The following is a 14,080-nucleotide window of genomic DNA, read 5'->3' as shown; positions in this document are numbered from 1 at the left end:
ATAATAGCCAGTGCTGTTGCAACGGCTTCATCACTCATGCCGGCGTGTTTGGCTACATCCATAACGTCTAAAATCGTACAGATGACTTTATCTTGCTTGTCTTGGTAAGTAGGTTTGTCTGGATCTTCTCTGGCTACTTCAGGTGTTTCCTGAAAGACAGCCAAAGCTTGAGCAAGTTCTTTGTCAACTTCCGCAACAGCATTCCAGTCTTGACGAGCCTTTGCGTCTTGGAGCTTCTGGTGTAGTCTATTGCCTTCTTGCCAGGGTTTGTACATGGCTCTTTTTCCAGGGCTGAGATCAGGAGTTCTACTTGAGTTCTTGTTGTAGTATGGGACAACGCGAGCATTGCCTGGTGATCTACGAGCATCATCGGGATTATCCTTGGCTCTCGAGAATTTGTTCACTCGCTTTCTGATCTCTTGAATACGATCATCATAATTGTTGAAGTAACCTCTCTCTCTACCAGGAGGTCTACCTCCACCACGCTGACGCTGATGTAGAGCGTGGGCAGAGTAATCAGCCAGGAGATCTTCCTTGGATTCGAAATCACCATAATCGCCTAGAGCATCGAGAATATCGGACAGTGCACCGTAGTCAGTCTGATCATCTTGAATAAGCTGTGTACGCTGTTGTTGGAGATTCACAAGAGCCTGACCGGTTACCTTGATTCCGTCAACCCATTCTGAACTGAATGCACCAGCCATAAGCGCTCTGCCAGGTTTTCTTCCAAATTGCATCGATGATGAGTCATTAAGACTGTGAACACTATATTTCATGGGAATGGGGCTTCTGTAGCATGCAGTATTTCCTCCCCCTCTCCGAAATGTGTTACCTAATGTAGTTAGATAAAGCTGAAGATCGGAGAAAGTATTCCATGCGTTAGCTACAGCAGGAGCAATGTGGGGCGTGGGGAGACCGTCACGGCGACAACGCCGCGCGTCTGCAAGCAAGTAGAGCTGTGCATCATACCCATCCTTACCTTGATCCTTATGCTGTGGCAAGAAGCCATCCTGAAACTTAGTGAGCAAACTATCATCGGACACAGTGACACCATTCTTCTCCATGAACGTCTGATAGCCCCTAAGGTACGTAATGAAATGGTCTGCCCAGTACTTAGAATCGTATTGGGTGTTGTTGAAGGTATTTATGTGCTCCTCATTATTGGAGGAAGGTACCACATCCATCGTCGTTTTCACTAGGGTGCTAATGGCCCAGAAGGGATTTGGTATGCCATAGTTTGTGACCAGAGACTTAATCTCAGTCCAGCAGGGCAAGTCCTTTGCCGCTGTCTGGTTTGAGCCATCGATGTCACAAAACCTCTGTAGCAAACCTGCTAGGCCCTGACACCCCCATTCGAAATCGACTGGTTTAGGCAACCGATTACCCCCATGAAGGAGTTCCAACTTCTTGTCTTTGAATGGAGCAATACATAGCAGCAAACTCGCTGCACTTAGGATCGTCAAAGACAGGATTCCTAGTCGCTAATCGATGATTCGTAACAGCGCGGTTCATCAACAGAGACCAGAACTTACCACGTTTGACAACTACGCCGTATGGACGGACGCCGCCGTCCTTTGTCTCTGTCAAAACAAGGTTGTTGGTCTCGGTAGTGAGAAACCACACACTTCTCGACCGATTGTCGTCAATCTTCTCCTGAGCAGCGCCTCTATCTGAGGGAGTAGCATTGATCCATACAGCCATGGCACGGGCAAACAGCAAACGCTGTGCCTCGTCATTTGGATTAATGAATGAGCCATCCTCTCTGATACACCTGTTGTCGGCGTTGACCACCTTAAGAAGCTGGCCCCCACCACCAGATTTAACTCTGTTAGGCATGTAACGCCACTGACGTAAAGCTGCAGACGCAAATTCCCTGGTCCAGGTAGGCCGAGATACCGGCTCATAACCGTCAGGAAGAGGAGCTGGAGCAGGCTCGTAAGCCGAGTCGTTGCGCCCTTGCCGGTGACACTCCTTGATGAGGTCATCAAAGGCATCCTCAAGCTGTGACGCGAGGTGACAACGCAAACGCGCGTACAGATTCGGATCTGTAGCAGGTGATCGGACCAGGTCCTCATATGTGGCATACTGACTGAAGTTGGCAAACATGGGGTTACTAACGTTCTTGTTGAAGACCCCCAAGTTGTGCTCTGCCGTATGATTAACCTGAAACCTGTGTCCATCAAGGAAAGTGTTGAGCTGTGAGTCGACAAACGACTTCGTTCGAGTCTTATCGTCCTTTAGCGTCTCGTATATGTTATCGAGTTGTTCTTCAGCGTCAGCCATAGCTGACGGTAATTTTTATGTGTGAATGTGCACCAGGCTCACAATTAAGGACAGGTGTGACAAGCACCTCTTGGCACACACACAAACAAGAGCAGTCTCTCGCACAAGTGGGAAGGGTACGTCTAACGACGCACCCGCGCCATAACCTGTAAAGAATCTAAGTCCCGTACATCAACTTGACGTTAAGGTACAGTCCGTAGTAGCAGGATAAGCACAGTGGGTGAGAGGGGAAGCTCAGTGTGCTACCTTACGGTAGCTCAGTCATAGGATAGTAACTGATTATAAAGAAGGGGAACGGGAAGGAAGGCCTAACTAGGGTAGGTACAGTACTAGCATGATGGTAGTAGGGTAGTGGTAGTGTAGCGTACTGTACTACAGTATAGTCATGGAGATATAGAGATAGAGAGAGAGAGACAGACATCAATGTCAGTCTATATTCTTTGCAGGTAGCTGGCTTATCGCCAAGCGCACTTTGATTGTGCTTAATCACACTCGCGTTCTGACCTCGATAGTCGCCGTTTATCAGCTAGGCACCACACTAGGGTGTTGTAGTTCGTGCTCTAAGCTTTCGATCGCGCCTAAAAGCGCGTCCAAAGTCGTCCGGCTTCATTCTCATTAGTTAGTTTTTATGTGAGTGTGGAGTTGAGGAATATGCAGCGCGACTCACCTGCGCGACACTCACCAAACTCACCTCCACACCAGGCTGCAGCCTCTACTCCTGAGCTCGCCGGCTCAGCCACTCTCAACAACAACAACCCACAGGCTCCACTGATCCCACCGAACACCAGATGGTAGTAAAATTCAAGCTTAGACACCGGCGATATTCTAGTCGCGAGGGGGTGCAGGGTGCGCGCGCGCGACAGGGCGGAAGGCGGTGGGCTCCTGTGCCATACCGCGGCTGGAGCGGCCGCGCGCGCGGCCGACGTGTGCTGGCTCAACGCGGGTGGCGGCGCCGCCGCCGCGGCAGACGCGTCCAAAATTTGGCAGAGCTTCGCCGTCGTGACGTCGGCGTCCGCCGACGCCGGCGGAAGCACCCCGCCCGCGGGCGTGTGGTTTGCTTCCGTCCACGCCGTCGAGGCAGTCGCCGCGGCGCGCCGCGCGGTCCGAGCGTGCGCTCGATCGACGCGTCCAAAATTTGGCAGAGCTTCGCCGTCGTGCCGTCGGCGTCCGCCGATGCCGGCGGAAGCGCCCCGCCCGCGGGCGTGTGGTTTGCTTCCGTCCACGCCGTCGAGGCAGTCGCCGCGGCGCGCCGCGCGGTCCGAGCGTGCGCTCGATCGACGCGTCCAAAATTTGGCAGAGCTTCGCCGTCGTGACGTCGGCGTCCGCCGACGCCGGCGGAAGCGCCCCGCCCGCGGGCGTGTGGTTTGCTTCCGTCCACGCCGTCGAGGCAGTCGCCGCGGCGCGCCGCGCGGTCCGAGCGTGCGCTCGATCGACGCGTCCAAAATTTGGCAGAGCTTCGCCGTCGTGACGTCGGCGTCCGCCGACGCCGGCGGAAGCGCCTCGCCCGCGGGCGTGTGGTTTGCTTCCGTCCACGCCGTCGAGGCAGTCGGTGGCGCGCGGGCCGGGCTTCGCCGTCGACGTCGACGTCAGCGCCTGCCGACGCGGGCAGAGCTTCGCCGTCGCGGCGTCGGCGTCCGCCGACGCCGAGCCGCGTTCGGGTACTAAACTAAGATTAGTGATCCCCGACCCGGTGGCGGGCGGAGCGACGAGTGCGTCGCCCGCGGCCGCGCGGCGATCGTCGGCCTCGCGGCGCCGCGGCCGTCGTCGGCGCCGCGCGGGCGAAACCGCCGGCCCGCAGCTGCTCGCAGGGCGTGGGGGACGCGCCCGCGCCGCCGCCGCCCCGCCCGGGCCGCAGCTCATCCGCTCGCCGGCCGGCCGGCCCGAGCGAATCCCCGAGAGCGTCGGCGCGGCCGCGCGGCGACCGAACGCTCTCGCGCGGGCGACAGCGACGGCCCGCAACCCCTCGCGGGGCGCGGGGGGCGCACCGCGCCGGGCGCGGGCCGCCGCAAGGGCGGGGATCGGTCCGCCGCGCGGAAGTCGGCGTTCCGCCGACGCAGAGCTTCGCCGCGCTGACGTCGGCGTCGACGCCGACGTCGGTGGAAGCGCCCGCCCGCCGGCCGACGGGCGCTCTCACAAAAGCCAAACACACAGCCCGCCGAGTGCCGAGCACACGGCGGAACTGTGGCCACTTCTGTGTGAGACACAGAATTGGCCAAGACCGATCGAGTCGATCGAGGGTGTGTTTGGGTTTGCCCGAGAGACAGTCTCTGGACAAGGGTTAGGATTAGGAACCGGGCTCGGTTTTACTTCAACCACAAGTGGTTGAACTTTTGTTGAACTTCAATAAAAGGCCTCGGCGTGCAAGACACGAACATGGACCCGGCCCCCCGCTACCCGGCCGAGCCGATGTTGATGCCCGTGCGCCACCTGTCCTTCCTAGGAACACCGAACCCGCCTGAAGAGCACTACGTCGTCGGGCCTCCGCGGCCGCGGGGGCCGTGCTACATGTGCCGCGGGCCGCTCCAGCCCATCGGCTTTGCGCGCAAGAACGGCAAGGCGCACCCCGACTGGCGCGCCCGACGCTACCACAAGAAATGCCATGCCAGAATTATGCGCGAATGGCGAGCCTCCAGCTTGCTCTTCCGAGGCCCGCCGACGATTCGTCCGAAACCGCCGCCCCAGCCCGCGTACATGTCCGCGCGCGAGACCGCCGCGGCCACGGCGAGCACGGCGCCGAGCCCGCGCGAGTCCCGCGTGCCGCCGAGCGCCGCCGCGACGTGGCTCGCCGCGAGGCTCGCCGCGCCGCCGTCGCAGCCGCCGACGTCGACGGTGCGGGCCGCAAGCACCTCCACGAGCCCGTAGAACGCGAGCCGCGCCGCCGCGCCGAGGCCGCCGGCCCGACAGCCCCGCGGCGCGCCCGTCGTCGAAGCGTGCGGCACCACGGTGCGCGTGTCCCGAGGGTGAGCGAGGAGGGCCGCTGCTGCCGGGGCTGCCCCCCACTCCCTACTCACATAAAATTTGTTGCCGGACCCCAAGTCGATTGTCACCTGCACCACGGTCGGCGTGTGTCCGGCATGGCCGCGAAGGGCTGCCCTGCCGTGCGCGTCGCCGTCGTCGCGCTCATCGCAAACCACACGCTCGCCCATGTCGTCCGACGCGAGCGCGACCGTCGGCTCCGAGCTGCGCGCCAGTGCCCTGCGCTGGCCAGGACTCACCAAACTCACCAGATGTGAGTGCTGCGCGCACATTGCAAGGTGAGTGGTGGTGGGGGGAAAATGTGGTGCTCGTTCAATGCAATTTCGCGAACGGTGGTTCCTATATTTTCATCGATGTTGCGATGAGGTGGGTGCATCCCGTGCTTGGTCTAGAGCTGCAAGCGCAGTTAAGCTGGCTGGCTGAACGACTGCCGGTGTATATGGTGTACACTCGTAGCCACTAGAGTCATCAAATGAGTGCGCGCGGTCGCAATCTCAGGAAGAAGTCGCCGTGTAGTCATCTGCTCGGCGTCGGTTGTTATGAACTATCTCAACTTCTTTCGCACTTCAATGCTTTGCGGGACACATCACCTCGATTTTGTTTATCATCGCCAGCTCCATGTATGACGTGTGGATACGCACGCCTCACACGAGGTCACGATGTTCTAGTTTGCCTTCACTGTGGTCATGTCGGCTGCTGGAACCCTTTCATTGCACAGGATGGACTGCGGGGCTCGGGAAGACATGGGCAGCTCCATTTTACAATGGATGCCAGTCATTGGCTCGCTGCTCACGTAGGCCGATTTGAGCTCTACTGTGGTCGCTGTGGTGATTTTGTCAGCGATGACTGCTTCCAAAGTCGGTTAGATAGCCCCTCGATCAGGCTCGCGAGGTCTGTTTGTGGTTTCGCGGGTTATATCTGGACTCAACTCCGTGCTAAATATAGGTGTCCGAATTACAATTATTTCGTGGAAAGTTCCGCATGCGTAGAGGCGACCTCGTTGAAAACAAAGTCGACTATCTGGCCAGAGCGTGCCTTGGGTGATATTCCCTGCCTTCAGCACTTCAAAGGCGAGCCAGACAAACGTGAATGGGGAGGCCGAGGCCTTCGAGGACTTGTCAACATGGGAAATACATGTTTCATGTCATGCATCCTTCAAGTTTTAATCCACAATCCAGCCAGCCAAGCATACTTCCTCGAACGTGGCTGCGCATCGAGAGCTTGCCTCGGGAAAACAATTGTTGCCTGTGGCGATTCCGAGCGCACGAAGCCTGACAAATTGTGGATTTCAGAGACATGCATCTCATGCGAGTTGGCATATTTCTTTGCGGCCATTTTTGAACACAGGGACGGAGCACAACGCACTGCTGACCCAATTGTCCCACACCGCTTATTGTACACAGCGTGGAAACTTACTGATCTCATGATTGGCTATGGGCAACGCGATGCTCACGAATTTCTCATGATTCTCCTGGACGGACTTTTGATGCACTGTAGCCGAGATCAAGCACATAACTCAATAAGTTTCATCCACAAGACCTTTCGGGGTCTTTTCCGATCCGATGTTGTACAACACTACTGTGCACTTCAGCGCAGTCGCGTTTGATGTCAGGTGCATCATAGGTCTGCACAGCATGTGGTACTACAAGCTCATATACTGAACCATTCTTTGACTTGAGCGTCCCTGTCGGCGACACTGCGAGCCGGTTTCAGTGTAATGGGGTTAAAGGTAGAAAATAGCACAATTCTCATAGGGCAAAATGTGGATGCAGAACCAGCTAGGCCACTGTGTTTGGAGGACTGCCTAGCCCACTTTACATCTGTGGAAGTTCTTGTAGATGCACACATCTGCAGTGGTTGTGGTGCAGCTGTGAAGCGAGAGAAGCAGCTCACCATCGAGGCGCTTCCAAATGTTCTCATCGTCCATCTGAAGCGTTTCGACGCCCTCGGATCAAGGAAAGTTACAGAAGTGGTCGATTTCCCAACCGACAGTCCTCTTGATCTTGGTCCGTTCCTTTCGAAATGGCGTGCGAAAGCCAATAACAAATCTTCATTGCCAACACCCCATCTCTATGAATTGAATGCTGTTGTTAACCACCATGGCGACGCAAACAAAGGCCACTATACATCTTTTGTCAAAGACGGCGGTCTCTGGTTCCTTTGTGATGACCATAGCATAAAACATGTCGATCTAGAAACTGTCAAGCATAGTGAAGGGTACCTTCTCTTCTACATTCGCAAGGTCATGGCGGTAGCTAGCTAGCCGGTTGGGATGTTGGCAATTTCAAGTACTGGCCTGCCCGGACTTCCTGGGCTCCCTGGAGTGCGCTGCGCGCGCCCACTTCTACCCGGGGAACACTTGGGGACCGCGGCATGTCGATCCTAACTATTCGAAATAATCCTGGTTTGCTCTAGCACAATATCAGGCACCGGCCGTTGCAGCTGTGCCGCGCGTGCGGGCTGTTGCGGGCACGCCCCGGTCAGTGGTACTTATGCGATGCTACTAGCAGGACTCTGTGCGGCATTTCGTGCTGGTTGGTAGGGGCGGCGAGGAAGACGGCGTCGCCACGGTCAGCGCACCGCGTCAGAAAAGCGCACACCCAACCGCCCGCCGCGAACCCGAGGGCAAGCACGACGCGGAGGGCGGGGGGGGCGAGCGCGGCGAGCTCGGCGACCGTCCTCTCCTCGGCCGACGACCCGAGCGACGGGCTGCTCCGCGGCAGCAGCGACGCCGACGGATTGCCCGTCGAACCGGACGTGCTCGTGGCGCATCGGCGGCCGTGCGCGAGGTAGTAGAGCGACGGCACCATGCACTTCGCCGATGACCAGGGGCAGCTGCGAGAGTTACATGGACTGGCCTACTGGCGTTAGCGCCGGGGGGGGAGGATCTCAGTACTTTGGAGGACTCAGCCTGAGTCGGAAAACTTTGAAGGAGAGGAGAGCCTCCTGGGACACGTCCGCGGTCGTCACAGGCCCAGCCAGGCCAAAATCCGCGATGTCACTTTCCGCGACGAATTAGGTCGCCCCTCGTACACCTCAGGACAAATCCGACGTTCCGGTTTCATTTTCGACGTCCTTGGTACCGTGTATGACTCGTGACCTCACGAAAGCGCGCGCGTGCGTGCACGCGCGGCCGAACCTCACCGCCTCCGGCAGAGGAGGCCCGGGCCCTGTATCAGGGGCCGGGTACCCCCCCCTTGGTGCTAGCTTCCATATGACCATATCACGCCCTACGTCCGGGAGGCGCGCGGCGCCGCGGGCGACACGGTGCTTACCGCGCAATGCATGAGGGTTCGGGCCGTGCGGGCCTTGACAGACCACTCGGGAGGGGCATCAAAAGGGGTGTTTACTCGAGGTCGCGCGGCCGGCTCGACCCCTGGAACTAAGCTGGTCCCCTCGTCGGTCGCCCCTCACCATTTACGGCCGTTCTCGTCATCCACGGGGGCAGCCCCCGTCACGGTGCGGTCCACGATCCCAGTGGCTTTGAGGTCCGCAAACATGCCGGTCGGCCCGGGGCACATAAAAAGACGCGACATCCGGACGATTGCGAGGCGACGCAAACGGGCAGCCTCAGGGGGTGGAATGGGGCGCGGCAACTTCCCCCGACCCGACTTTCGGTCTCCCCCGACCCGACTTTCGGTCGTCTTCGAGTCACAGAGCGTGGTGCCGCAAGGCTAAAAGTTGGGTGCCGAAAAAGGCGGGCAAACTGCAGCAAACCCTGCACCAACATAGTGGGAGTCTACTCTCCATAGACTTGGTGGGGCCACTGCGACGCACTACAGAGCACCAGAATTGTTACGTGTTGACGATGATGGACGCGTTAAGCCATCTTCGACCGCCGATAGTGTTTACCACGTAACTCGCAGCCGGGCCCGAGGCGCGGCAAGGCCCACAGACCGAGCGCCGCGCCAAGTTCCGGAGCCGCTGCATCGGATGCCCCCACTGGCCTAGCTACCCCTCTCTAGATGTCCCCAGGGCGAAGCGACCGACTCGGCTAGACTGTTCGAAGCACAAGAAAGCTCGCCATCCGAGAGGCTAAGATGCGAAGCATCTTCAAAATCTGGGGGATCAGAGGTGATGTGTTCTTTGCCTTTGGAGGTAACGCTGTGGTACATTGCAATACCCCGCACACGTGTTGCGCCTGACTGCTGGCTTTGGGGTATGGCGATCGAGGAAATATTTGGTGAAGTGGTGCTGATTCCTAGGCCCTCCCGGCCGAGTCCACAGTAGCTACCTCCAAGATGCCTCGATGCCTCGGAGGGATAGAGTTGGGAATTGATCGGGGAGAGTAGTGTGCCGGTGCGTTCATTGCCGGAGATGTTTAGCTTCGAGTTTCGTTTGACTGCGGCCGCTGAGAGAGGTCGTGCCACATGGTGGTGGAGCTCGGCGAAACGCGACGTATGATGGCGGGGACCAAGCATGGCATGGCTTAGTGAGTTGCTGATCAGTCTTGGGTGAGCCACCTCGTTGTGGCTTGGAGCGTGCATGGACTGTGCTGTGAGGTAGCTACCCCACCTTCCGCTTAACTTACCGAGATTGCGCGGTGGTTTGCACACGCCAACGTTTGAAACATGAGCGCCCGCTCGACGATCGTCTCCAACAGCGGTTCCCCTTTTGTCAGATGCTTCAAAATCTTGGCGTTTGTGACTTGTTTCCTCGCGCTTCAAGTACTCACGAAAGTCGACGTACTTACCATATCCGCTGTTGCTGTCGACGGGGGAGGGGCGTTTCCGTAGGGTAGTGACCTTACGGATGGTCGGGGCCGTGGCTGGCCGTGCGCGGTGCATTTCCCGTGTTACGATTGTGGTCCCTATGACAGTTTGCGAGCGTGCCTGAGTGCGGTTGATCCCGTTGTATGCATCAGATGTTGCGTGACTATAAAGTCTCGACTGCGCTGCGTGTAGGTATGCCACGTCTGACCCTGCGCTGACCGACGCGAAAATCCCTCCTAGCTTTTTAAGTTCAGTCATGGTCTGATTTTGCAGTCTAAACAGCGAATCCGTCCCATACTCCTGACGAGACTTTTCCCGCCTGATCATTTCGACTGGCGTGATAGAACTTCTTTGTGGATGAGTTTCTGCATGCGCGCCTTTCACTCCGGGTGGTCGAATTAAGAGAGAAAGGCGAGTTGCGTTATTACTCCTCAGGAAACCAGTTATACGTGCTGCACGACGCTGCGTGGCCCGTAGCAGTCGCTGGCCTTTGCTAGATTGACCATCGATCGAGATACTGCGGCGCCGGGCAAATGCCATACACGACGGTGCGTTTGTCGTTGTTTCTCGATGCATTGCGTTAATTAAGTTCTTATCCAGTAATTGCCTTAAGGCGGTACCATATGGCCTAGCTAAACAAGCAGGCAAGCTCCCCGCACACGGGGAGGCTGAGCTCGATTGGTTATGCCAGGAATGAAGGCCAACGCAGCTTGGATGGCACAATAATAATTGTAGTAAAATTTTACCGCGGAGGCAATTATTACTCTAGAGTATCTTCGTGTATCGGGCGCCGTCCAATTGCCGTCCATGCAGCGAGCATGGCGTGATGTGGTCACCGCGGCTCGACAGTACCATGCGGAGGATGACGTGATCTTCGATAAGCTGGTGCTAGCAATTAAGGCTGCAACAATGTTACGGCATCAGGGCTGTGTGTATCCTGCGTGCGAGGGGCATGAGCTGAAGACATTGTCTGACTTGGCTGCAAGTCATCCACGCCCAATGGTCCGTCGCGCGTCTGCCGTGCTTCTAGTGTCAGTCTTGTCGGAAAATGCCGTGGTGCAGAGGCGTGCCCTGTCTTCAAGTGCCGTTTGGAACCTCGAGGAATGGCTTGTGGTGGCCCCGAAGGCCGGATTATACACATCACCATTGAAGAATTCTCTGATAGAAACGCTACGTAGAGCAGAGGAAGCCTTAGCCCTGGGTCTCTTAGCCGGGCGACCCAGTTCACTCCCGGCAGGAATTAAGAACCGGAAAGTTTTGGCAGAGATCAAAGCAGGCCCAGATGGACTCATTTCCGCCGTGGGCGTCAGACTTTGTCGAGAGAAAACGCAAAAGCCCACAGTTTCCCAACGCACTTTGTGCAAAACCCCACAGATGATACCAAAAGAGACGGAACGGGAGCTTTGGCGAGGTGGGGGCATCCTTAAGGGGCGGGATGGTGCTCACTTCCCCAATGCCGTCTTCTTCATTCTCACTGTGGTTACATTGGGAACATTGCAATGCTTTGATGATGACAACGAGCGTGTCAACAATGGCGAATTCTCTTGTCGCAACGCCTGTCTCTTTCGTAGATTGCCTTCGACGTGCTGCATGCATAACAAGGACTCTCTCCATCAGGCTCTACGATTGCTACGAATCCGTCTCTATGCTAGTGATCCCAGCATCTGTGACGCGGAATGTCTCGCTGAGTCATACTCAAGCGAGCTGGACGTGCAAACATTTGTCACTTCGAGTGGGCACATAGAGGCTAGGTCGCTTCCTACTGATGTCGCCTCGGCTTGTGGAAATAAACAACAACTCGAGGGTATCGCCGCACTTTCTGATGGGGACAAGGCACGCATCTTCGCAGAACATAAGATCTGCCTACCTACCGAAGGTACATTTCGTAAGGACCCAATGACGCCGACATGGCGGCCATCGCACGCGGGTGCATTCCAGCACCAAATCCAGGATCCTAGAAGGAAGCAAGCGCTCAAGCTTGCAGCTTGCTGCACACAGCTTCTTGTTGCTATCGAGGGTCAATCTTCCTCGCTGAAGCGCACGATTCTACTCCGGGTAGTTGCCAATATTAACAAGGCGCTTATCCGTACAGTACCCTCTGGGTCGGAGGATATGCATTCTAGATGCGATGAAAGCAAAACCAGACTTCAATCGGCACTTACTATCGGAATACGTCGACGCTTTATGCGGTGTCGCGATGGCATTATCGAGGAACTCAAGCGCGCCACTTTCGCAGATCTTCAGAATCAGGACTGTGCTAGGTTATCGAAAATGACGGTCCGGGTAACCCTCGATCGCCAAGTTGCGGTCAACGATCATGCGCAGATCCTCCCTCCAGGTCTGGATGATAAGAATCGCTTTGTCAACTGGCATGTTACACGTGCTGGATGCCGCTCCGTGCGCAATAAGAATGATTTCTATGGAGCTTGGAGATCGCATCGAAACTCAGAAAACCGCTTCATATGCTTGACACTTGAGTTGCCAGTACAGTGCGCTCGTGCACAGCAGCCGCCTAGTAGAAGTCTCAGGCTCAATGCATTTGAAAAGCTCCGACATGATGCGATTCGCCAACTCCTCTGCATTCTCGACCCATGCGTGCAGCAACCGATACACAGTAGCGTGGCGTGCACCACTGACGATGGATTTATAGCGCCACAGGTCTTCCTTGGCGAGGCATGCATCGCTGATCATGGCGTTGACAGCAGAACAGAACTCCAGCAATCTACTGATGACACCACGGAAATGGACACCACACGTGAGGCTTCTAATGTGATCGATATTGCTCAGTTCAGGAGCAAATATGAACTCCACTTGCGCGGTAGGAAGCTTGCCGCCCGTGCCAGCAGCATCCTGCTCCACAAGATACGCAACCGAGTTAATGAGAAAAGTGAGATTGCCCGCAACGAGTGCCTCAAGCGTATAATTGGCGTAGAAGATAATTATTGCAAGGTGCATATGCTTACTAGGAAGGGGGGAGGAGCAAAGGTCCGTAGACGAAGAGGATTTGGTTGCTAAGATCGAATATCAAATGAGACAGTATACAAGAAGATACGACAGAGAGCGGGCTGGGAGATTCGATTGGAGATCGGCAGCTGGGATTATGGACCTCATCGCGGTCAGTTCCACGGGCCACTATAGCTGCACATCCCCGCCTTCCTCCCAGCCTGCTCTCTGTCTTGACTTCCCGCTGCAGCGCAAGGGCGCTGGTCAATAGCTAGCTGCCTCCGTGCTTCGCAGAGGGCAGACTAAATCCGACCAAGCAGTGCGGCGCTCATCTTAGCGCGGCGATTGAGATAATTGCCGTTACGACGGTGCTACTGTTTGAGACCCCCCGCAGGGACAACTGGCCTGGCTTCGTTAGCCAGCGCCCCCTCGGGGAGAGAGAGAGGCGTGGTCTTTACTCGCCGCCCGCGCCGTCCGCGCCGTCCGCGCCGTCCGCACCGCTTCGCGGAAGGGAGATTCGAAGCCGCGACCCCCCTCGCGTCCAGCGGGGCATCCAGCGGTTTGGATGGTCTTATTTCAGGCCTCATCAGCCATTCCCGTACATAAACGCCCTCCCTTTGTGACACGCCCAATTTGCCGGCCGCCGCGACTCGAACATACATCGACATGCCAGCACGCGGTGTCCAGCGGAGGAAGCTGGGACGATCGTATGCCCCGAGACACCCGCATTGCACGCCGAAAGAGGCGACTCGCCCATGCTCTGCGAAGCGCATGGCATACAATTTTCTATGACGGCTAGAGGCACACTTCGAGGTGGAGCTGGGGATGGGGGAGGGATTGGGGGCATAGACAGACCAAAATATGGCGGTAATTTGCCCTCAGCCTGACTCTTGACTAGGGTATGGTAATAATTAGTTAGTAGACTAACGAGATAGTAAACTCCGACACGGGGAGGCATACTAAATGAACTGCCGCTGTAAGCATTCGGATCATTGTCTTCCATTGAACCTGCATCTGCAGGAGGCGGAGTATCACCTGGTGGGTCGCTACCAGGCGTTTTGGACTTAGTTATTACACCTGCTACTATAGTAGCAAGTGCTTCGATAGGCTCACTAGATGCTGGCGTTTGGGGTGAGGACCCCCCGAGCTATGGTCACTTTTTTTTT

The 14,080-nt window shown here is 56.7% G+C and overlaps 1 protein-coding gene across 1 annotated transcript; it reads left to right on the top strand.

Moving 5' to 3' along the window:
• Positions 1 to 5,545: 5,545 nt before the first annotated feature.
• Positions 5,546 to 7,671, top strand: AURANDRAFT_55480 (hypothetical protein; the record flags this gene model as incomplete). The annotated part of the gene is made up of 4 exons (XM_009043412.1): positions 5,546 to 6,150; positions 6,205 to 6,826; positions 6,883 to 6,961; positions 7,014 to 7,671. 4 exons carry the CDS (start codon positions 5,732 to 5,734, stop codon positions 7,520 to 7,522), a joined length of 1,629 nt encoding a protein of 542 aa, XP_009041660.1.
• Between the last annotated feature and the right edge of the window lie 6,409 nt (positions 7,672 to 14,080).

This window comes from Aureococcus anophagefferens (assembly GCF_000186865.1).
Source record: "Aureococcus anophagefferens unplaced genomic scaffold AURANscaffold_53, whole genome shotgun sequence".
Classification (NCBI taxonomy): Eukaryota; class Pelagophyceae; order Pelagomonadales; family Pelagomonadaceae; genus Aureococcus; species Aureococcus anophagefferens.
This window is presented reverse-complemented; position numbering and strand designations above follow the sequence as displayed.